Here is a 22588-nt window from a genome sequence, read left to right as displayed (position 1 = left end):
AAACAAAAAATGTGTTCTTTTCTACCACAGTAATCACACATTGGTTTGCTTTAGGAGCGCTAGTAGCAGTGACACTTTGTCAAAAGAGTACTGAAGTTGGTTTTGGTTTTTTTTTTGTTTTTGCAAAGTCTGTGCAATTATATATAGGCTTTTTTAGGAATTTTCTCAGAGTTGGGGGGGGGGGGGTGAAAGAAGAGCCTACTGGCCTTTCAAGAGGGGACTTTTATCTAAAATATACCTGACTACATATCAAAAAATAAGGGACTGTTTCTGTAAGAATCCACTTGGATCTTTAGAAACAGGCTGGTTCAAGCAAAAAAATCTATGCTCCGGAGAGACTACCTGGACATTCACAAAGGTGAACTGTAGTGCTCTTAAGAGGGAAAAAAACAAGTTAATGACACCATCAATATTTAAGCAGCCACATTCCTTGGTCAGCTTTAGTTGTTACTGATGTCCTCTGCTTGTAGTAGGCTCATACTGTGATAAGCTCAGGCCTTGTCTACGCTACAGGGAAAAGTCGATCTAAGCCGTGCAATTTGTGTTACATGAATAGCGTAACTCAAATCGATGTAGCTTAGATCTACTTACTGTGGGGTCCACACTACACTCTTCACTAGACCCGCTAAATTGACCGACCACCAATGCATCGATTGCCACACATCGATTCCCTGGTAAGTGTAGACAAACCTCAGTATAAATGCTAGCTAGGTAACTCCATGCCTGCAGACACTGCAGGTAAATAAAACATCCCAACCTGCCAGCAGCTTACCCTGACAAGCCGGGAGCCAAAGTTTGCCAACCCCTGAAATATAGGGTCAGCTTATGAAAGGGTCATACAGTTTTTATCTATCTATCTTGGGGGGCCGGCTTATAAACAAACGGGCTAATGAACAAGTATATACGGCATTTATTCAGAAATAGCAATAAAAAGCAAAAATATACTAGTGAGGCGTATAGTTCCCTACAGAAACCAAGGACCTAACTGGGAGATCTGCACAGAGAAGTCTTGCAAAACAGAACCCAAAGACATTAGCTATAACGGTAGTGCAAAGTTGCCTAGAAAGAAATTTAGAAGGCTTATACTGTTGCACTATTTTGAGATTTCTCATCTGATTTCAACTTGATTTTAGCCCAGATTGAGATTCCAGGGAAAACCAGTATCTGAATTATGAATGTTCCTTGATATCTGAAGTTAGTTTGGTATTTGTTGGACTGTTAACATTTATCAGTGTATTTTACACCCTCTCTCGCTCTCTGTTTAGTTCTCGTTTAGAACCAGTGAGCAATCATTCCACTCCTCAAGGCAGTGGAGCTGCAACCCCCGACAATCATTCCATAATTGATACTGTGAGTGAACAGGATGAAGGAACAATGACACCTCCATCCAAACAAACCACACCGACAACTAGTCCCCGGAATTCCATGAGGTAAGTAGTCTGACCATGTCATTTTCTGTTTTCCAAAATTGGCGGAGGACAAGACATGAAATGAAACGTGCTTCTTGAAGTGCACTGACATGTTTCAATAGACAGGAGCACATGGCTTGAAATAAAACAATTTCCTTGTTTCTTGCAGACCTATTTGAGAAGCACTTCAAATACAAATGGAGCAACAAGATTAGTTTAATTAAGAACCATATAGGAAGCATGAAGTTGAAGTTAAAAATGGGATGCTTATGCTCTAGAGATGTAATAAGGAGGGAAATAGACTGCTTTTCTTCTTGTTGCACTTGAATTGTAAATGAGAGCAGCTAATACACTTTTTTCAAATTGCTATCAAAAGGGTCCCTGTGGACACAAACAAGAGGACCCCTGAACCAAGAAATGTTGTCATTAAAAAATCCCAAGTGGAGCTTGGAATCCAGATATGTGGTGGAAACCTGCATGGAATATTTGTGTCTGATATAGAAGAGGACAGCCCAGCAAAAGGACCTGATGGACTAGTAACAGGAGACATAATACTTGAGGTAAACTGTGAAGATACAAAATATAGAAGACATATTCCCTTCTAACCTTTCAAATTTTAAAAAAAAGCATGTAGCTTGAGAGCATGCCTGATGGTAGTCCAACAAATTAGTTGTTGCTACTAGATTCCTTACAGCAGGGCACTTTCTGGCAGGTTTGACAGCTACATGCAGTTGCCCGTAGGAACTACGTTGTTCGCTTTTATGTTTCTGTTCTGAAGCATTCTTTTCTCTGCTTCATGTTAGGCCTTGCTTACACTAGGGGCACTCAGCAAAAGTCACCCCCCCCCCCCCCACTAAGACCAGTTCATTTTCACCAGTGTTAGTAACCCTGGAAAACCTAGTGCAGACTGATGGCCCTTCCAAGTGTGAAAAATGTCTAAGTGATGCTATGAGAACTCTGAGTCTGTCTGAAACAAGAGCTCTGAGATCTGTGAACTGTCCCCATCATTTCGATGGTGTGTTACGTTGCAAGTCTCTTAAGTGTTTAAATGCCAACAGGAACTATTTCACAGGTGATCGTTTTAGCAGAAATGTGCCTATTTTTCATTGTTGGCTGGAGTGGCAACTGGGACAGGTGTCGTGGGGCAACTACTTGCTGGGAAATGTGAAATTACCATTATCAGAAATTAATCTCTTTGTCAGCCATATGTATAATTCCTAGTGTAGACGTGGTAAACTGCTATGAGCCACAGTTAGCACAGTTTCATCTGTCTGCAGTAGGGGTTTGCAGTGGTTCAGCCACACAGATGGCTGTAATTAGGACAAACTCTCAGTGCAGAGAAGACCTTAGACTGCTCTGAGGAGAGTCATCCACTTCCCAGAACGAAAACTGTCCCATGACCTACTCTGCACTTACTCCTTGTCAGTACAAAAATCTGCAGCACGCTGCGAGAGTAACAACTGCAGCAGCATACGAAAAATTGGATTAGTATGAAAACCCTAAATTGCACAAAGAACTCTGTGCTGATTGGAACAGACTGTTGAGGAGGGGAGGGAGTACGCCATGATTCTGGAGTCCCTGCCCCATAGGTTGGGCCTAATATACCACTGGGGACTCAGGGCCTTGGTTTTAACTCTCACAGTTAAATAGTTGACAACAACTGACACTACACGGAGGCTTATCTTTGCTAAAGACAGGGAGTTTAGAGTACAAACTACACACAAGCTTGAAGTACCAGTGTTGGTGTACATGTACTAGGAGTTGAGAATTAGTGCTCTAGAGGGTAGTAGGCTCTAGATGAGAAACCTTGAGCCCTGACTCTGTAGATAGGATACAATAGCCCCTATGGACCGCAAGCCCTCTCCCCGTGTGGTGGAAGCAAGAAGAAGGGAGGTTCCATGTTACAGAGAAGTTTGGTCTTGTATCACAGATTTCCCTGGTGACCTTGGGCAACCCCTTAATCTTTCTGTGCCTTGTTTTTCCATCTGTGAAATGGGGATATTTCCCTACTTGACAGGGGTATTGGGAGGATAAATACATTGTTTGTGAGATGCCTAGATACTAATGTGATGGAGTGCAGGTGAGTACTTTGGTAGATGTTCCCATTGTACCTGCTTACTCCTTGATACTGGTCCACACGTAGGAGATGTGCAGGGTTTGTTTTTAAGTTTACGCCTTGATTCAGACCACTTGATCTGCCTATGAATCCTAAAATAAAAATCATGGACTGAACAGAGACACTGAATTTGTGGTTTATTACAACAATCTGTACCCCATTAACCCCCTCTTTTTGTCCTCTGACTGCAGAGGTGTTAACAGGCCACTCAACCTTGAATAGTACCTTACAATATGTGCTAAAAGAAATGCATGCATCCGATGCAGTGAGCTATAGCTCACGAAAACATATGCTCAAATAAATTTGTTAGTCTCTAAGGTGCCACAAGTCCTCCTTTTCTTTTTGCGGATACAGACTAACACGGCTGCCACTCTGAAACCTGTACTTACGCTAACAATCTGTTCCACCCTGCATTTTGCTGTGACTCTGGGAGTACCTTTCCCAGACCTGAAGAGCTCTGTGTGGTTCGAAAGCTTGTCTCTCTCACCAACCAAAGTTGGTGCAATAAAAGAGATTACTGCCTTGTCTACAAGATTATGTCAACCTGTACACAATCAGCCAGCGCATTGTGGGATGGCTCCTGAAAGCGATAACAGTCGACATAAGGAACACACTGTCTACACTGACACTGCGTCGACCTAATTACATCAACCATGACTCTATGCTGTTCGGGGAGGTGTTACAATCAGCGTAGAGATGCACTGGTGTCAGCGGGAGCCAAATTTAAGCGAAGATGTTTCCATAGCTAGGTCGATGTAAGGTGCACCTAACCCCTCACCCACTTTTTCTCTCTAGGAATCCTAAATAAGTTCTCCTTGGAATCTTGTGATTTCCTGCTTTTGTGTCCAGAATAGCTAAGGGAATACGGTGGCTTTTTCTCTTCTTGTGTATATCCACTGCATTTTCTTCAGGGATTTTTTTTAAATCCTCCTCTCTCTCTCAGTGCTGGACATTTTAACTGGTGCCTACACTAATGTTGTATCATGCTGTGGTGAGTTTTCCTTTTACACACGTACCTGCCTTTGGGAGAACCAAACTCCCACTTCAAATGCTTCCTCAGGCTCCACTCTAATCCTACAATGTATTAAGACACAGCGTCAGCTCTGAGACCTCATGAGTTTTGGGTTTTTCTGTATTTTACAGTATGGATCTGTTGATATGCGAAATAAAACAGCTGAGGAAGCCTACCTTGAAATGCTGAAGCCAGGAGAAAATATCAGAGTGAAGGCTCAGTACAGAATAGAAGAATTCAACAAGATTAAAGAGTTACCTGGAGATGGATTCTATATCAGGTATTCACATGTCCATTATATAGCTTAGATTTTTCCAGTAAGAATCACATGTAGTTGCAAATAGTTTCAAGGTAAAGGACCATACAAGGCTGCTAGAATAGTATGCTGACCATTGTATGCAAGGGATCAGAGAGGCAGCAAATCAGTCTTTTGGCGTATTTTGGAAATTCAAAGCACAATGCCGTATCTCAGTTAGCCCTTGATTCTTTGCAATTGCTGGAAGTGTGCAACCTGTATCCCAAGTTTAACTGCATACTGTACTGTGAGTACATGGGCATTTGGAATGTTAGAGACCAACTCCAGCGGAGTGTCATTTATTTTCCTAAATATCTACACCACTTGCTTCACTTGAGATGGTGGAGCTTCAGTTATAGAGTCTATTTATGTCTCTCTTTGCAGAGCACTTTATGATCGGCTGGCAGAGGTGGAGCAGGATTTAAACTTTAAGAAGGATGACATTTTGTATGTTGATGATACTCTACCACAGGGGAACTTTGGTTGCTGGATGGCTTGGCAGCTGGATGAGAATGCTCAAAAGCTAGAGAGAGGACAGATTCCCAGTAAATATATGTAAGTGACCTTAGTGAAAAATTGTTTCTTAAAGTTCCTGAATGATGAGCTATAAACAAAAAAGAATCGGGTTTCAGTCTTCAAAGCTGTGTGATTCCCGTGAGGTATTAGTTTCCTAGAAGTGTTTTAGGGGTGGCATGTTTTAATAACATCTAATTAAATAAGACGTTCTGTCAAGTCATTTTAGTGCTGCTAATAGTAACCTCCTAAAAGTAGAAATGACACACAGTGCTGTGCTGTGAAAGAAGATTCAGACAGTAACCAGAAATATCATTTAAATTGGGGGTGTAAGACCCATTTTTAGACAGCCATTCCCTTTTGAATTATGATATGTGTAGATTGAGGACTGTGTACCCAAAACAATCCACTATTACCAAAGGGAAATATTCACCAAGATCAAGGGCAGAATATAACCTTTATTCAGCCATTACATTTTTAGCTGTTTAGTGAAGTCGCATTCAGTATCATTCAGTAGGCAAATAGTCTCACCTTTTTAAGACCACTGCTATTTCTGCACTTCCGTTCTCTCCTTTCCTCATAAGAACTTGTAAGCAATTCTTGACCATAGAAGCTATGCTAATACGTAGGCTAGCTGTTACATAACATTTTGAAAACACAGTATAGACATAATTATCCTCACACTGTTCCTGTGAGCTAAGTAAGAAGGAACTGACCCTATTTTGCAGACATAAAGATACCTGCTATGTGTACAGTAAGTTTGCTTCCATTTTTAATACAACTGCATGATAGTAATTTTGTGTTAGACTGTTAAACAAAACTAACCACCTAGTTTGCAGAAACAATAATGGCAATACAACGTGCAGCATCTTATAACCAAAAGTGTGGCTATATGTCTATGTAGGGGGAGGTGGGCTTTCATTGGGAATTAGGGGCCTAATTACCTTTAAAAATCTTCCCCAAAATTCTCAGCCAGAACTTGTCAAGCTCTTTCCAGTGCTATTATGTTTACCCACATTCTAGTGTTCCTGAAGAAAGGCCCAGAAAGTCAGACTTAAGAGATATAATACATGGGATATATTCTTCCAATGTTGATCAATAGTAGTTTCAGCTATCTTTTCAGGTTATGGATATTCTGTTGATGCTGCTTGAGATCATTTGGCAATTGTCCTATACAAGTTTTCCTTAGTGATGTTAGATTTTTTTCTTTTCTTTTGTGAAGAATGGCTCTTAAAATCCCTATGTGTTGGTACTAACCTGAATACAATTACTCAATCCATTTCACTCTAGGATGGACCAGGAGTTCTATAGGAGACACAGTATGTCTGAGACTAAAGATGAAAACAGCTCCACTAAGACTTTGTCAGCAGCAGCTCGAAGATCATTCTTTAGAAGAAAGCATAAACACAAGCGTAGTGGTTCCAAAGATGGAAAAGATTTACTGGCTCTCGATACAATCAGTACAGACTCCATTCCTTTCTTAGATGGCAAGTGCCTTTGTTAGTTTTAGTTTTCTTAAGGCTATGAAAAACACCTGAGAGAAGTGTGGTTTTCTGGTTGGTCTGCATATAAACACTGGAGAATCATCTGTGTACTGTGACACTCATTGTCCTCAGGCACCAACATAGGCATTAAATAACAAACCAGATCATCATCTCAAATTAGTGCTTGTAATTTATTAACTTAAAAAGTCCATTTCCCGATGTATGAATAGTAAAATTTAACCTTTTGAGCAGGGTTGCCTCCCTCACCCCCCGCCCCTTTAATTATCTGAACGATACTGCAAAAACATTTTAAATTGTGCATAAGTGACTTTTTTGTTTCTCTTTTTAGATTCTGTGAGTCTGGCTTATCAGCGTGTACAGAAGGTGGATTGTACCTCTCCCAGGCCCGTACTCATTCTAGGACCATTACCTGATGCTGTGAAGGACATGCTAGTCAAAGAATCTCCTGGAAAATTTTGTAGATGTCCCCTTGGTAAGTGTACAAGGATTGAGAGCAACTTTGTGTGTTTTGCCATGTCATGTTTATTTGTACTTGTAGAAATAACACAATCATCTGACCTAACAACTGGATTAAAGGGTAGCACAAAGATTCTGGAAGGGGTAGGAAAAAGCAGGACCGTGAAATTCTATATAATATCCTGTAAATCTTGTTCTGTGGTTAAGAAATATAAATGAACGAAGTATCAATTTTTGTTCTTTGAAATAGAAGTGATGAAAGCTTCCCAACAAGCCATCGAACGGGGAGTGAAAGACTGTTTGTTTATAGATTACAAACGAAGGAGTGGACATTTTGATGTGACAACAGTAGCTTCAATAAAGGAGATAACAGAGAAGGTGATTGTCTCTCTATGGTATCTTCTCCAGCTCTCCAGTTCACTGTAAAATTTACAGATAATTATTATATACTGTGTTTCCTGAAAAAAATTGTACTAGTACTGATATTGTTCTGTTTCAAAAGATTACCAAAGAATTGTTCCCAGGGCATTTTCTTATTGAGAAAAACAAGGTAATTTAATATAAATGCTGTTACCTTGTTTTATCATGTCACTATTTAAAGACTCTCTTATAATCCTAGATGTAGAGAAATTGGTTGTGTTAGTGGTTCTTTTTTAAGTCATCTTAATATTAGTTAAAAATAGAAATTCTGTGCATTGCATAGTTTGAATTAAAAATATTTTGAAAAATAAAAAGTTAAGTACTTTGTTTCTTGACATTGCTCAGAGCATGAAATTTGCCAGTGCATAAACACTGCAAGAAAGAAACCTCTAAACTGACATTAACAGAATTAAAATGTGTTCTGTCAAACCGGATATATACTCTTACCGCTAAAGGAGTAGAGCTGCATATTTGGTCTCATTAGGAGATATGAAAGACTATTAATCTGTTCTTAAAGATGAAAATAAATGAATACCTAAATCCTTTTTTGCAATAGGTTTGAGATTAGTTGATTCCATCTGTTTTAAGCTAAATTTTCAATTTAATATCAATATCCTCAAATAAGTGTCTTTTTTATTAATAGATTTTTTTGTACTCTAAATGGGGTTTATTGTTTCAGGTATTTTTGTCATCCTGAGGATTGATAAATCCTTTACATACAATGCACGTTGTAGTTACTGCCACAACATATTTTATGTGTAAAAGGTGTTGAAAATATGCTTAATGGCCTGTTATATAAATGTAAAACAGAAATTCTGTTGAGTTACTGGGGTTTCACTGGGGAATTAATAGGGGCTTTGTAACTTTGCTTATGCTTTCTACCCCAATGTTTGTTTTTAGGACTGTCATTGTCTGTTGGACATTGCTCCTCATGCCATTGAACGGCTTCACAGTGTTCATATCTACCCTATTGTCATCTTCATTCGGTACAAAAATGCTAAGCAAATCAAGTAAGTGAGAAATATAGCTTACAGCCACTTGTTTTGTTATACAATAATAGTTTGTATAGCCAGTTTCATTGTAGTATCTCAGAAAACCTTTTTAAATGTGAATCAATTAAGCCTTGCAACTCTCTTGTGTGGTAGGAAGACTTATCAGCATGCAACAGAGGGATAAAATGAAGGGACGTCTGTAACTTACCATGTTTTGATAGGAAGTATATTAAGTAGTGCTGTTTATTAATCGCAGTTAACTCATGTGATTAACTCAAAAATTAATTGCAGTTTTGAAAATTAATTGTGATTAATTGCAGTTTTAATCACACTGTTAAACAATAGAATACCAATTTCCATTTATTAAAATATTTCTGGATGGTTTTTCTATGTTTTCAAATATATTGATTTCAATTACAACACAGAATACGAAGTGTACTGTGCTCACTTTATATTATTTTTATTATCATTTTACACTGCAAATATTTGTAAACAAAAGAAATAGTATTTTTCTGTTCACCACATACAAGTACCGTAGTGCGATCTCTTTAGCGCAAAATTGTAACTTACAAATGTAGATTTCTTTTTTGTTACACAACTGCATTAAAAAACAATGTAAAACTTTAGAGCCTACAAGTCTACTCAGTCCGACTTCTTGTTCTGCCAATCGCTAAGAGAAATAAAAGCGGCAAAGAGTCCTGTGGCACCTTATAGACTAACAGACGTATTGGAGCATAAGCTTTCGTGGGTCAATACCCACTTTGTCGGATGCATGTAGTAGAAATTTCCAGAGGCAGGTATAAATATACAAGTAAGAATCAGGCTAGGGATAACGAGGTTAGTTCCATCAGGGAGGATGAGGCCCTCTTCAGCAGTTGAGATGTGATCACCAAGGGAGGAGAAACTGTTTTTGTAGTTGGCTAGCCGTTCACAGTCTTTGTTTAATCCTGAGCTGATGGTGTCAAATTTGCAAATGAACTGAAGCTCAGCAATTTCTCTTTGAAGTCTGGTCCTGAAGTTTTTTTGCTCCAATACATCTGTTAGTCTATAAGGTGCCACAGGACACTTTTACAGATCCAGACTAACACGGCTACCCCTCTGATATAAGAGAAATAAGTTTGTTTACATTTACGGGAGATAATGCTGCCCACTTCTTATTTACATCACCTAAGGCCTGGTCTACACTACAAGTTTGTCTGATTTAGCAGCATTAAATCCGAATTAACCCTGCACCCGTCCACACAACGAAGCCATTTTTTTGACATAAAGGACTCTGAAAACTGATATCTGTACTCCTCCCCAACGAGGGGATTAGCGTTGAAATAGACATCGCCATTTCGAATTAGGGTTAGTGTGGACGCAAATCGAAGGTATTGGCCTCCGGAAGCTATCCCACAGTGCACCATTGTGACTGCTCTGGACAGCACTCTGAACTCAGATGCACTGGCCAGGTGTACAGGAAAAGCCCCGGGGACTTTTGAATCTCATTTCCTGTTTGGCCAGGCGAGCTCATCAGCACAGGTGACCATGCAGTCCCAGAATCGAAAAAGAGCTCCAGCATGGACCGAACGGGAGGTACTGGATCTGATTGCTGTGTGGGTAGAGGAATCCGTGCTATCAGAACTACGTTCCAAAAGACAAAATGCCAAAACATTTGAAAAAATCTCTGAGGCCATGCAGGACAGAGGCTACAGCAGGGGCTCAACACAGTGCTGCGTGAAACTTAAGGAGCTCAGACAAGCGTACTAGAAAACCAAAGAATCAAACGGATGCTATGGGACAGAGCCCCAGACATGCCGCTTCTTCGCTGAGCTGCATGCAATTCTGGGGGGGGCCGCCACCACTACCCCACCCCTGTCCGTGGACTCTGATGATGGGGTACTCTCCGCCATGGCTGAGGATTTTGCAGATGGGGAAGATGAGGAGGACGAGCTTAAGGAGAGCACACAGCACACGGTTCTCCCCGACAGCCAGGATCTTTATCACTTTGCCTGAAATACCCTCCCAACCCAACAAAGCTAGAAAAGGGACCTCTGGTGAGTGTACCTTTTTAAATATAATACATGTTATAAAAGGAAGCGTTTTTTAATGATTAAGTAGCCCTGAGGACTTGGGATGCATTTGTGGCCAGTACAGCTACTGGAAAAGTCTGTTAACGTGTCTGGGGATGGAGCGGAAATCCTCCAGGGTCATCTCCATGGCGCTCTCCTGGAGGTACTCTAAAAGCCTTTGCCGAAGGTTCCTGGGGAGAGCAGCCTTATTCCGTCCTCCATGGTAGGACACTTTACTACACCATGCTAGTAGCAAGTAATCTGGTATCATTGCATGACAAAGCCTGGCGGCGTATGGTCCTGGTGTTCGCTGGCATTCAAGCAACATCTGTTCTTTATCTCTCTGTGTTATCCTCAGGAGAGTAATATCGTTCATGGTAACCTGGTTGAAATAGGGGAATTTAATTAAGGGGGCATTCAGAGATGGCCACTCCCGCTGGGCTGTTTGCCTGTGGCTGAAAAGAAATCCTCCCCACAGTTAGCCACCCGGGGGAGGGTCATTGATGCTGAGCTGTTCACATTAGGCTAGCAGGGATCTTCCCTGATACCAGCCAGGCGGTTGGGGGAGAGGGAGAGCGATCATCCCAGAGAACTGGATGGGGCGAGGGGGTTTGTTTGGTTTCTGCTGCTGCACGTTAACAGGAAAACCGCAACACTAAATGGCCAACTCAATGGGCTTTGCTTGGTATGGGGAAGGAGGGGGCTGCTGTTATGAAGGTTGCAGAAGCCAAAAGACTATGGCTTACCATGGCTGCCTGCAAGCCCAATTCTGTTGCCCGGCCCTGCATGTGTGATCTCTAACACCAAAGCCGCAGGCACTCAATATAAGATGCAAAATGCGACCTTGTACCAAAATCACATGTGCTATGCTATGTAATGTGAATAGTGTTGTTCGCTGTGAAAGAGTATAGCCATTGTTCTGTAAAATGTATCTTTTTTTTAATACTTCACTCCCTTTTTTCCTCCAGCAGCTGCAAATGTTTCAAGCCTCCCTCCTCTGTCCCAAAGCCTATCTCAGATAAGGCGGCGAAAAAAACGCATGCGCGAGGAAATGTTCTCAGAGTTCATGCAGTCGTCTGGCACTGACAGAGTTGTGCAGAGGGACACAATAGCAGAGTACAGGATGGTGGCCGATGAACGTGAGGAGAGGTGGCGTCAGGAAGATCAGAGGAGGCATGAGGAAACACTGGGCCTACTGCAGGAGCAAACGGACATGCTCCGGCGTCTGGTGGAGGTCCATGAACGGCAGCAGGATCACAGACTGCCGCTGCAGCCCCTGCTTAACCGCCCTCCCTCCTCCCCAAGTTCCATAGCCTCCTCACCCAGATGCCCAAGAACGCGGAGGGGGAGGCTCTGGGCACCCAACCACTCCACCCCAGTGGACAGCCCAAGCAAGAGAAGGCTGGCATTCAACAAGTTTTAAAGTGGCCTTTTCCTTCCCTCCTACCCTCCTCCCACACCGCACCCAGGCTACCTTTTGAGTTATCTCTCTATTTTTCAGAGTAGCAGCCGTGTTCGTCTGTATCCTCAAAAAAGAAAAGGAGTACTTGTGGCACCTTAGAGACTAACAAATTTATTTGAGCATAAGCTGTAACTCACGAAAGCTGATGCTCAAATAAATTTGTTAGTCTCTAAGGTGCCACAAGTACTCCTTTTCTTTCTCCCTATTTTTATAATCAATTAATAAAGAATACATGTTTTTTAAATGACAGTGACTTTTTCCTTTGCAAGCAAGCTGTGATCGAAGGCGGGAGGGCGGGTGGCTTACAGGGAATTAGAGTTAACCAAGGGGGCAGGTTTTCATCAAGGAGAACAAACAGAAGTGTCACACAGTACCCTGGCCAGTCATGAAACTGGTTTTCAAAGCTTCTCTGATGCTCACCGCTTCCTTCTGTGCTCTTCTAACTGCCCCGGTGTCTGGCTGCGCGTATTCAGCGGCCAGGTGATTTGCATCAACTTCCCACCCCATCATAAAAGTCTCCCCCTTACTCACTCAGAGATTGTGGAGCACACAGCAAGCAGCAATAACAATGGGAATATTGATTTCGCTGAGGTCTGAGCGAGTCAGTAAACTGCGCCAGTGACCCTTTAAATGTCCAAATGCACATTCTACCACCATTCTGCACTTGCTCAGTCAGTAGCTGAACAGCTCCTGACTACTGTCCAGGGTGCCGGTGTACGCCTTCATGAGCCATGGCATTAAGGGGTAGGCTGAGTCTCCAAGGATAACTATAGGCATTTCAACATCCCCAACGATTATTTTCTGGTCTGGAAAGTAAGTTCCTTGCTGCAGCTGTTGAAACAGACCAGAGTTCCTGAAGGTGCGAGCGTCATGTACCTTTCCCGGCCATCCCACACTGATGTTGATGAAATGTCCCTTGTGATCCACCAGTGCTTGCAGCACCATTGAAAAGTACCCCTTGCAGTTTATATACTGGCTGCCCTGGTGGTCCGGTCCCAAGATAGAGATATGCGTTCCGTCTATAGCCCCACCATAGTTAGGGAATCCCATTGCAGCAAAGCCATCTAGTATGACTTGCACATTTCCCAGAGTCACTACCTTTGATAGCAGCAGCTCAATTATTGTGCTGGCTACTTGCATCACAGCAACCCCCACAGTAGATTTTCCCACTCCAAATTGATTACCGACTGACCGGTAGCTGTCTGGCGTTGCAAGCTTCCACAGGGCTATTGCCACTCGCTTGTGAACTGTGAGGGCTGCTCTAATCTTGGTATTCTTGCGCTTCAGGGCAGGGGAAAGCAAGTCACAAAGTTCCATGAAAGTGCCCTTACACGTGCAAAAGTTTCGGAGCCACTGGGAATCATCCCAGACCTGCAACACTATGCGGTCCCACCACGCTGTGCTTGTTTCCCGGGCCCAGAATCGGCGTTCCATGGCATGAGCCTGCCCCATTAACACCATGATCTCCAAATTGTGGGAGAACGCAGTTTTAGAGAAATCTGTGTTCATGTATTCCTCACCTGGTTTTTCAGGTGCTGGTTCTGCATACACGGCACGATAATGCGTGAGGTGTTTACAATGGTCATAACTGCTATGGTGAGCTAAACGGGCTCCGTGCTTGCTGTGCTATGGCATCTGCTCCTGCTCGGGCAATCCAGGGAAAAGGGCGTGAAACGATTGTTTGCCGTTGCTCTGGCGGAGGGAGGGGCGACTGACAACATGGTTTACAGGGTTGGCTTACAGGGAATTAAAATCAACAAAGGGGGTGGCTTTGCAAGAAACGGAATGGCCCCTTCAAGGATAGAACTCAAAACTGGGTTTAGCAGGCCGTTGATTTCACGGAGGGGGAGAGGAGAAAATGAATACAAAACAAATCTGATCTATTTCTTGTTTTGATTCACTTCATCTATCTTCAGACATCCTGGTGGCAGCAGACACTGCAGTACGACCACTAGCCATCGTCATCTCCTGGGTGCTCGGCAGAAGACGTGCAGTATGACTGCTGGCCATCGTCTTCTGTTGGCTGCAGATTAAAAGACAGTGCACTGCCGGTAGGACTGAATCGCCATGAGACGAAACTTAAAAGGGAAATGACCTGGCTGAGTCACTCCCTTGTTTGCCCAGGCGCCCCTGACCTCATCGAGGTCAGTTAAAAGAGCACCTTGGACTACGTCGACGATGGCTACCAGTCATACTGTACTGTCCGCTGCCAAAAGGCAATAAACTGCTGCAGTGTAGCAATGCAGTACCACGTCTGCCAGCACTCAGGAGACATACGGTGACGGTTAGCTGAGTGGGCTCCATGCTTGCCGTGGTATGGCGTCTGCACAGGTAACTGAAGAAAAAAGGCGCAAAACAATAGTCTGTCCCTGGAGGGAGGGAGGGAGGGAAGGGGGAGCCTGATGGTATGTACCCAGAACCACCTGCGACAATGTTTTAGCCCCATCAGGCACTTGGATTTCTACCCAGAATTCCAGTGGGCGGCAGAGACTCCGGGAACTGTGGGATAGCTACCCACAGTGAAACACTCCAGAAGTCGACAGTTGCCTCAGTACTGTGGACACACTCCGCTGACTACATGCACTTAGAGCATTTGTGTGGGGACACACACAATCGACTGTATAAAAACGCTTTCTACAAAACCGACTTATATAAATTCGACCTAATTTCGTAGTGTAGACAAGGCCTGAAAGTGAGAACAGGCTTTTGCACGGCACTTTTGTCGCTGGCATTGCAAGGCATTTACATGCCAGATATGCTAACTATTTGTATGCCCCTTCATGCTTCGGCCACCAGTCCAGAGGACATGCTTTTACGCTGATGACTCTCGTTAAAAAAATAATGCATTAATTAAATTTATGGCTAAACTCCTTGGGGGGAGAATTGTATATTTCTTAGCGTTTTACCTGCATTCTGCCATATATTTCATGTTATAGCAGTCTCCGATGATGACTCAGCATATGTTCATTTTAAGAACACTTTCACTGCAGATTTGACAAAATGCAAAGAAGGTACTAATATGAAATTTCTAAAGATAGCTCCAGCACTCATCCCAAGGTTTAAGAATCTGAAGTGCTTTCCAAAATCTGTGGAGCATGCATTTCAGAAGTCTTAAAAGCACAACACTCTAATGCAGAAATTACAGAACCCAAACCACCAAAAAGGAAAATCAGCCTTCTGCTGGTGGCATCTGACTCAAATGATGGAAATGAACGTGCGTCAGGACATACTAATCTTTAGCGTATTTAGCGCATAAATATCTTGCAACGCCAGCTATAACAATGCCATACGAATGCCTGTTCTCACTTTCAGATGACTTTGTAAACAAGAAGAGGGCAGCATTATCTCCTGCAAATGTAAACAAACTTGTTTGTCTGAGCAATTGGCTGTACAAGAAGTAGGACTGAGCGGACTTTCTAGGCTCTAAAGTTTTACATTGTTTTATTTTTGAATGCAGTTTTTTTTACATAATTCTACATTTGTAAGTTCAACTTTCATGATAACTTTCACTACTTGTATGAGATGAATTGAAAAACTATTTTTCATTGTTTACAATGCAAATATTTGTAATTAAAAATAAACAAAGTGAGCACTGTATGCTTCATATTCTCTGTAAAGCTGTACTAGCTATTGGCTAGATTTTCAAAATATAAAGCAACTGCTGCTGTTGAGCACTCTTACAGCTACTGTTTTTGAAAACCAACTTAAATATAATATTGTGAAAGATTGAACTGTTGACACAAGTCCTGATTTCTCAGTGCTCATCAAAATTAGGAGGAGTACTTGTGGCACTTTAGAGACTAACAAATTTATTTGGGCATAAGCTTTCGTGGGCTGAAACTCACTTCATCAGATGCATGCAGTGGAAAATGCAGTAGGAAGATATATAGATATACAGAGAACATGGAAAAAATGGGTGTTGCCATACCAACTTTAATGAGACTAATCAATTAAGGTGGGCTATTATCAGCAGGAGAAAAAAAACTTTTGTAGTGATAATCAGGATGGCCCATTTCAAAGTTTAATTATCACTACAAAAGTTTTTTTTCTCCTGCTGATAATAGCCCACCTTAATTGATTAGTCTAGTTAGAGTTGGTACGGCAACACCCATTTTTTCACGTTCTCTGTATGTATGTGTCTGTCTGTCTTCCTACTGTATTTTCCACCGCATACATCCACTGAAGTGGGTTTTAGCCTACGAAAGTTTATGCCCAAATAAATTTGTTAGTCTCTACGGTGCAACAAGTACTCCTCGTTCTTTTTGCTGATACAGACTAACACAGCTACCACTCTGAAACCTGTCATCAAAATTAGGTGTATTAGCATATTAGCATTGGGAATACCTGTCCTGGACATCAAAAGTTTAATAGTAGGATTTTCAAAAGCACCTAAGTAATTTAGCACAGGTGTCATTAATTTTCAGAGGGATCTGTGCTCCTAGGTCAATTAGATGCTTTTGAAAACCACCTTAATACTAGGACAGTATCTACAATAACACCAACACTGGCCCAGCTTGATGTATTAGCTCAGCATTGCAAAGGCAGGCTATCTGCTTTTCACCCTTTCAGACAGAAACTTGCCTTTACTCACTAACCCCTAGGAGAGCCTCTGTTTACGTTAGGGCTCTGTACCTACCTCGCCCAATTGCTCCGGTATCCAAAGTGTGATAGCTAAACATCGGATCTTGGTTTCATACTTATGAGAGTATTTTGTAGAGATGGGCTTGAACCAAATCCATGGATCTAAATGCTTCTGAGTGCTGGAGAAATGTTGATCTGGAGGAGGACTTTACAGCTTGTCCCTAGCTGCCCCTCCACCCCAATTTATATCATAAGATTCTCTGTTTATTTGTAAAGTTTAATAAATGCATTTACATTTTAAGTCCTTTGATAGAGCAGTTTCTTTAGTGTTGTTTTGATAAAGAAGTGTTTTTTTTCAAAGTGTAGGATGATCTGAGACTTCTGAACTGAACTTTAAAACTGGAGAAGTTGGAGGTTTTTTTCTTTGCTTTCACTGAGTGAATTTCTGCTAATGTTCTGCTGTGTTTCCTATTACAGCAATTCATATGCCTTGGCTATCACTTAAACCTGATATTACTGGTAATATTACACTGAATCACCAGACGGCGCTCTCTGTGTGCCTGAATATTAATCAGGGGCTTGGACATTACCATAACTGTATGTAGTTCATCTACAGTCTGTTGAAAGAATAACTGCTAAGCAGACATTTTATTTCTTTTCTTACAGAGAGCAAAAAGACCCAATCTTTCTGAGGGACAAAGTTACACAAAAACATTCCAAAGAACAATTTGAGACAGCTCAAAAAATAGAACAGGAATATAGCAAGTACTTCACAGGTTAGTATTTAATAATCATTTCAGTAAGAACACAGTTTCAGGTTGTTCCACCTAAACTATGTTTCAAAAGAGCCTTTCGTACATAGCAGGTTTTTTTGTGTTTTTTCTCTCCTTTGGTTCTGGTCATGTTTGTGCTCTTAAAGAGAATATAATCTTTTAAAAAAAAAAGTCACAACTGCTTAATCTATAACATGGAGTTTTAGTTTTAGTATTTAGAGTATCTTCTATATATAGTATAATGACACCTCTCAAAATGGCTTGGCACAAATGACCCAGTATTGGGAGCATTATGATGAAACTATATAAAGTGTAAGTGTTATTGATGTGACTGTTGTCATAACATTACAACATGCATTGATTTTTTTATTATTATTATTCCTCTAGAGTGTGGTGTATTTCGGAGTTCTAATGTAAGAAAGCTATACTGGGATTTAATGGATTTGGAATAATACATATTGATATGACATGTTATAGGGGTTTTTAAGAAGGCGAGTACACAGCTATTGGAATGGAACCATTATACATAATCATATCAGAGGTCTGTTTTGATGGCATAGTTCATAATATGAGCCACTGAACGTTTGAGGAATGTTTTTGAACATATTTTACCCGAGACAGTGCTGCAGTACTTAAAGGATACTTCAGTTCATTTCAGCACCAAACTCTTCTGCATAAGCTCATAACATTCAGGCTGAAATCTCTGTACTATAGAAGCAAATGGCCCCAACATTACACAAACGGTGCCTAGGAACACAGCATGAAGTCCTTATAACAATATTAATAATTCCTAGCCCTTATATAGAGCTATAGTCCTTAACGTTTCTTTTAATTTAGAAGAAATTCTGCTGTGATTTTTACAGAAGTGGTTTTACACACACACACACTCTCTCTCTCTCTCTCTCTCTCTCTAGGGACAGGTCTGTCTCTCCATAAGAAGGTATTACTATTACATGTTGAGAAAAGTCACAAATCATTAACAATGGCAGTTTTCCAGCTTAAATAAGAGAAGTACTCCATTTTCAAAGAAGTGACCATGAACCTTGTAAATGTGCACATAACTAGTTTTTATATAACCACATGCTATCCTCTGCTTCTTGTGTATGGATGTTGCACCCCTTTGTTGCATGTTGTCTTAATTGAGGCCAATCCTGCAACAAACCATGTGTGACCAGAGACTCATTGCATGATGAGGGGCCTTAAAGTGTAAGTTCTTTGAGGCATGGACTGTCTGTACGGTGCCTAGCAGTTTGCAGGCCCCAATTTGATGCTCCTGGATGCTACTGAGACAGACAGAACCAAAACAGCTGTGTTGAAACTGAATTATACTTTTGACATACTAAAAATTCCAAGCTAAGATTCAGTGCTTAACTGACATAGCAGGATTCTGAGAAAAGTGTGTAGTTTAAGCATAGAGTGATATGTAATCTTGCACGCAATAGCTTTTTCTCCCTGGTGTGCAGCAGACCTACAGATCTGAACCCTGGGGCTGCTTCAGTAACCAACCTTTTTTGGCTAATAGCCCATTTAGGCCATCTTCAGTTCAGAGACTGCACACTTCGTTTGATCTGTATTGCCTTTTAAATGCCCCTTTTTGTCCTTTTTTGAGTCCGTGCATTCTGCTTCCAAATTCTCATGGTGTTGGTGCGGCGCTGTGTGCATTAGAATACCTTTCTGTTGAAGTGGTATTCAAGTGTCTCGGTTCAGACGAGGAAAAGTCTGCCTCTTGCTATTTTTTCCTATTACTCGAGAGAATTGTTAGCTGTGGTCACAGGCTCTTTCAGGCACGGCTGTTAAGATATGCAAGGCACTCTTACGTTTTAAAGCTCCTATGGTCTGCTCTCCCTTGTCTACACGGATTTTTTTTCCTACATGAGTGCTGTTGCAGCTGAACAACTGCTAGAGCAAGGAATAGCAGGCAGACATTAAGAAGTGTCAGTACAGGCAAGGCCCAAGCTTTGGGGATGATTATTATTATTTTGGTTAAGTCCCATTACCTGTTCCTAACTGCCTGCACTAGTTACTTTGAATGGCTTGAGGGTCCTGGGCAAAGTTTATTTTAGTGGGTAACACCGTGATGCAAAACTCTCGCTGTTAATTCTTCAAACTGAGCACTCCAGGACAGATATATCAGGGATTTCTCAACAAAAGGCCCTTGCCTTTTGAACTTGTTCTGCTTGGCATTCCACCGTCATCTGAGTTTGGCATGCCTACGAACACTATGCAAGGTGTATTTATGGCTATTTGCTTCTCTTCCCCCCCCACCCCTCCCCAACATAGTTGTCTCAATAAATTTGTGGTAACAGCAATGGTGGTTTTATTTAGCTCATCCCTATACAATTAGTTTTAAATATTTGTAAACAGCACCTAGTTGCTACAGCTATAGTCTGTGTGTATTACTATATAAATATTAAACCTTGAACACCCCTTGCTCAACAGTGTGGGTTTATTATGATATTCTGGGGTTCTGGCCATTTTTAGGGGTAATGAACAAATTCTGCCACATGCTTCTGAAAATAGCAAGCAAAGGACTCAGTAACAAAACAGTTGTCTTAGTTGATTATAGCCAGGGCTCTGACTGCCTTCTTTTGTCATTTTAAGGGTTCGCAGGAGAGTCTGATATTAAATACTTAACCTCTCTGCTCTATTTATCCTTGTTATTGTTTTACTCACATTCTTGTATCTGCCAGATATCCAAGTGGTTAATTTATTCATGGTCTGTTGATAAATACTATGTAGGAAAATACCTGGCTATGAATTGCTTTTCCTGGTGCCTGATGTGTGTGATTGTGGTGTTTGTTTTTATTTTTGTAGGTATTGTCCAGGGAGGAGCCCTTTCAAGCATTTGCACTCAGATTATGACAACTGTTGATCAAGAACAAAATAAAGTCCTGTGGATTCCAGCTGGCCCGCTATAGATACTTGCTGTGAAACTCTTCTGCGGCTGTAACTAAACAGTGGGCTTTTCTTTTTGTCCAATGGACACTGTCCATTATATCTCTCTAGAGATGTAAAGATTGATTTTCATGAAGGGGATGGATACACTGAATAAAAAAACATCCACAAGGTGGGCTGGAAGAGAGAGATCACTTTATCAGAAAAACTTGTATTTTATGGTGTGCTTTTATACAAAACAGGATGGGATATAACGTAGGTGTACTTTTTCATAGGAGATTAATTTAGTGATGCTGCGAAACAAAAACCCTTTAGAATGACAAGTTTACAAAATCCTTTTCCAAGTATTTGGTTGTTGTTTACTTGAATGTCTTTTTTTAAGTTTTTCCTTTCCCCAAATGAGGCATATCTCCAAAATGGAGTGATGTTTTTACATATGAATGAATGGTTGTGGGCAGTGTGATTCTACCTTGCAATTCTAACCATTTCCGAGCACGCTGTTGACATGACTACCGGGTAATCACATGGGTTTTGTGAACGGTACATTTTGGGAGTGAGCTCAGAAGGAAGTGCACTCCTCTACAGGGCAGACCACTGTTGATAAAATACAAATGCTTGTCTGTCAAAGATACTGTTTTTTGTTTTTATGCATGGAGCAAATATTTAAACATCATAATATATCTGATCAATCTGAACTTAGTGTGTGTTGAGAAATAATTTTTGGTTGTTGGGCCTAGATTAAGTAGAGATGGGGAGAGTCCATAGCTAGGCCTAGCATGCTGTGTTTGTCACTTTTAGAGACTGTAAATATTGAAAGCTTATGTTGGTGCAATTTTGCAGGGTAATTCTTAAGCATTGTACTTCAGTGTGTAGCATTCACATAGATTTTTATTTAATATAAGAACAGTCACAGTTTTAGGGCTTTAATTAAAAGCCTGTAGGGAGGTACTATAATTGCTAGTGTTGTCACTGTCAACAAATAAGCAATCATTTAGTTTTGGTTCAAGACTTATGTACCCATTGTACCAAACTCCATTGCATCAATTCCTTTTTTGTTTTTGCACTTCTGAGTCTGTGTTCCTAACAAGTTTGTTTTTGTCTCTCTTTAACTGTATGTCATGTTTGTAGATACTGTACTTCAGTTGTTCTTTTGAAGAAGAACTGTTTCTCGGTGACTGTTCCTAACATTTCATTATGTAGCAAGAAGTATTTTTTAGTTTTACCCAACAGTGTGTAGTTTTGCTTTTATTTGCAGTTTTTTTAATTAAAAAAGGGATTCTTCTTGTACAGCTCTTTAAAGAAAAATTTGGTCCTAAATTTTAACTTCTGTTTTCCAGATACTGTTTTATCGTTCAAAATACTTAAAAAAATATAGGAAATGTATTGATGAATTACTGGTAAAAATATTTTACATGTTGTGGGACAGCAATTATATTTTTTTTAAGTTGAGGTCAGAGTTGGACTCCAATGGTACAGCTGAGACACAGGTACAGTTCTGACTTGGATTTTCTGTACTAAAAATAAAAATGTCAATTTGTATAAAAAAAGTTAAAGAAACTGATTACTGTGTTAAATAAGTCAATTTCTAGAACTTGACTTGTGCATAAGAACTATTTATGTATTGTATATTCTCACTTTTTACTTGACATATGGAGCCAATTTTAGTTCTTGTACTCATAACATTTGCACATATAAAATCTTCATTCTGTAGTCTGAAATTGACATGTGGGCTCTGTACACACAAGCTTTCTCCACAAAATAGATTCTGCAGGCATAATTTGTACACTTACCTCCAATTCTTTTTTCTTCACCTAAGGTCTATGGGTTTTCAGGGTGTTGGCAGAATTCAGACTTGTCAATAGATGTTTCAAGGACACATTCCTTTCTGAAGCGCCTGCCAATTGAGATAACTGATGAAAAACTGTCCCTTACCGATATTTTTATAAGGGCTTGGCTACACTTGCAGATGCAGAGCGCTGGAAGTTAAACCAGCCTTCGGAGACCGCAGCAGGGAAAATGCTGCTATGTTTTTACACTGTCAGCTGCAAGCACAGTGGTGTGGCCATGTTAGCAGCTCTTGAGAGCAGTGCATTGTGGTAGCTATCCCA

General features: G+C 40.9%; 1 protein-coding gene across 5 annotated transcripts in view; it reads left to right on the top strand.

Annotated features, from left to right (window-relative positions):
- DLG5 (discs large MAGUK scaffold protein 5) overlaps positions 1 to 22037 on the top strand; it is a 181102-nt gene extending 159065 nt beyond the window's left edge. For all 5 annotated transcript variants that reach the window (XM_073353227.1, XM_073353225.1, XM_073353224.1 and 2 more), the window contains 10 exons: positions 1266 to 1430; positions 1786 to 1969; positions 4669 to 4817; positions 5217 to 5387; positions 6636 to 6832; positions 7179 to 7322; positions 7557 to 7684; positions 8627 to 8736; positions 17479 to 17588; positions 20400 to 22037. In XM_073353227.1, coding sequence (XP_073209328.1) covers positions 1266 to 1430; positions 1786 to 1969; positions 4669 to 4817; positions 5217 to 5387; positions 6636 to 6832; positions 7179 to 7322; positions 7557 to 7684; positions 8627 to 8736; positions 17479 to 17588; positions 20400 to 20503 — 1462 coding nt within the window. In that variant the 3' untranslated portion in view covers positions 20504 to 22037. The remainder of the gene's footprint in view (positions 1 to 1265; positions 1431 to 1785; positions 1970 to 4668; positions 4818 to 5216; positions 5388 to 6635; positions 6833 to 7178; positions 7323 to 7556; positions 7685 to 8626; positions 8737 to 17478; positions 17589 to 20399) is intronic.
- The last annotated feature ends 551 nt before the right edge of the window (positions 22038 to 22588 follow it).

This window comes from Lepidochelys kempii, chromosome 7 (assembly GCF_965140265.1).
Source record: "Lepidochelys kempii isolate rLepKem1 chromosome 7, rLepKem1.hap2, whole genome shotgun sequence".
NCBI classification, from domain to species: Eukaryota; Metazoa; Chordata; order Testudines; family Cheloniidae; genus Lepidochelys; species Lepidochelys kempii.
The sequence above is the reverse complement of the archived record's forward strand: the minus strand, read 5'-3'. Positions and strand labels throughout refer to the sequence as shown.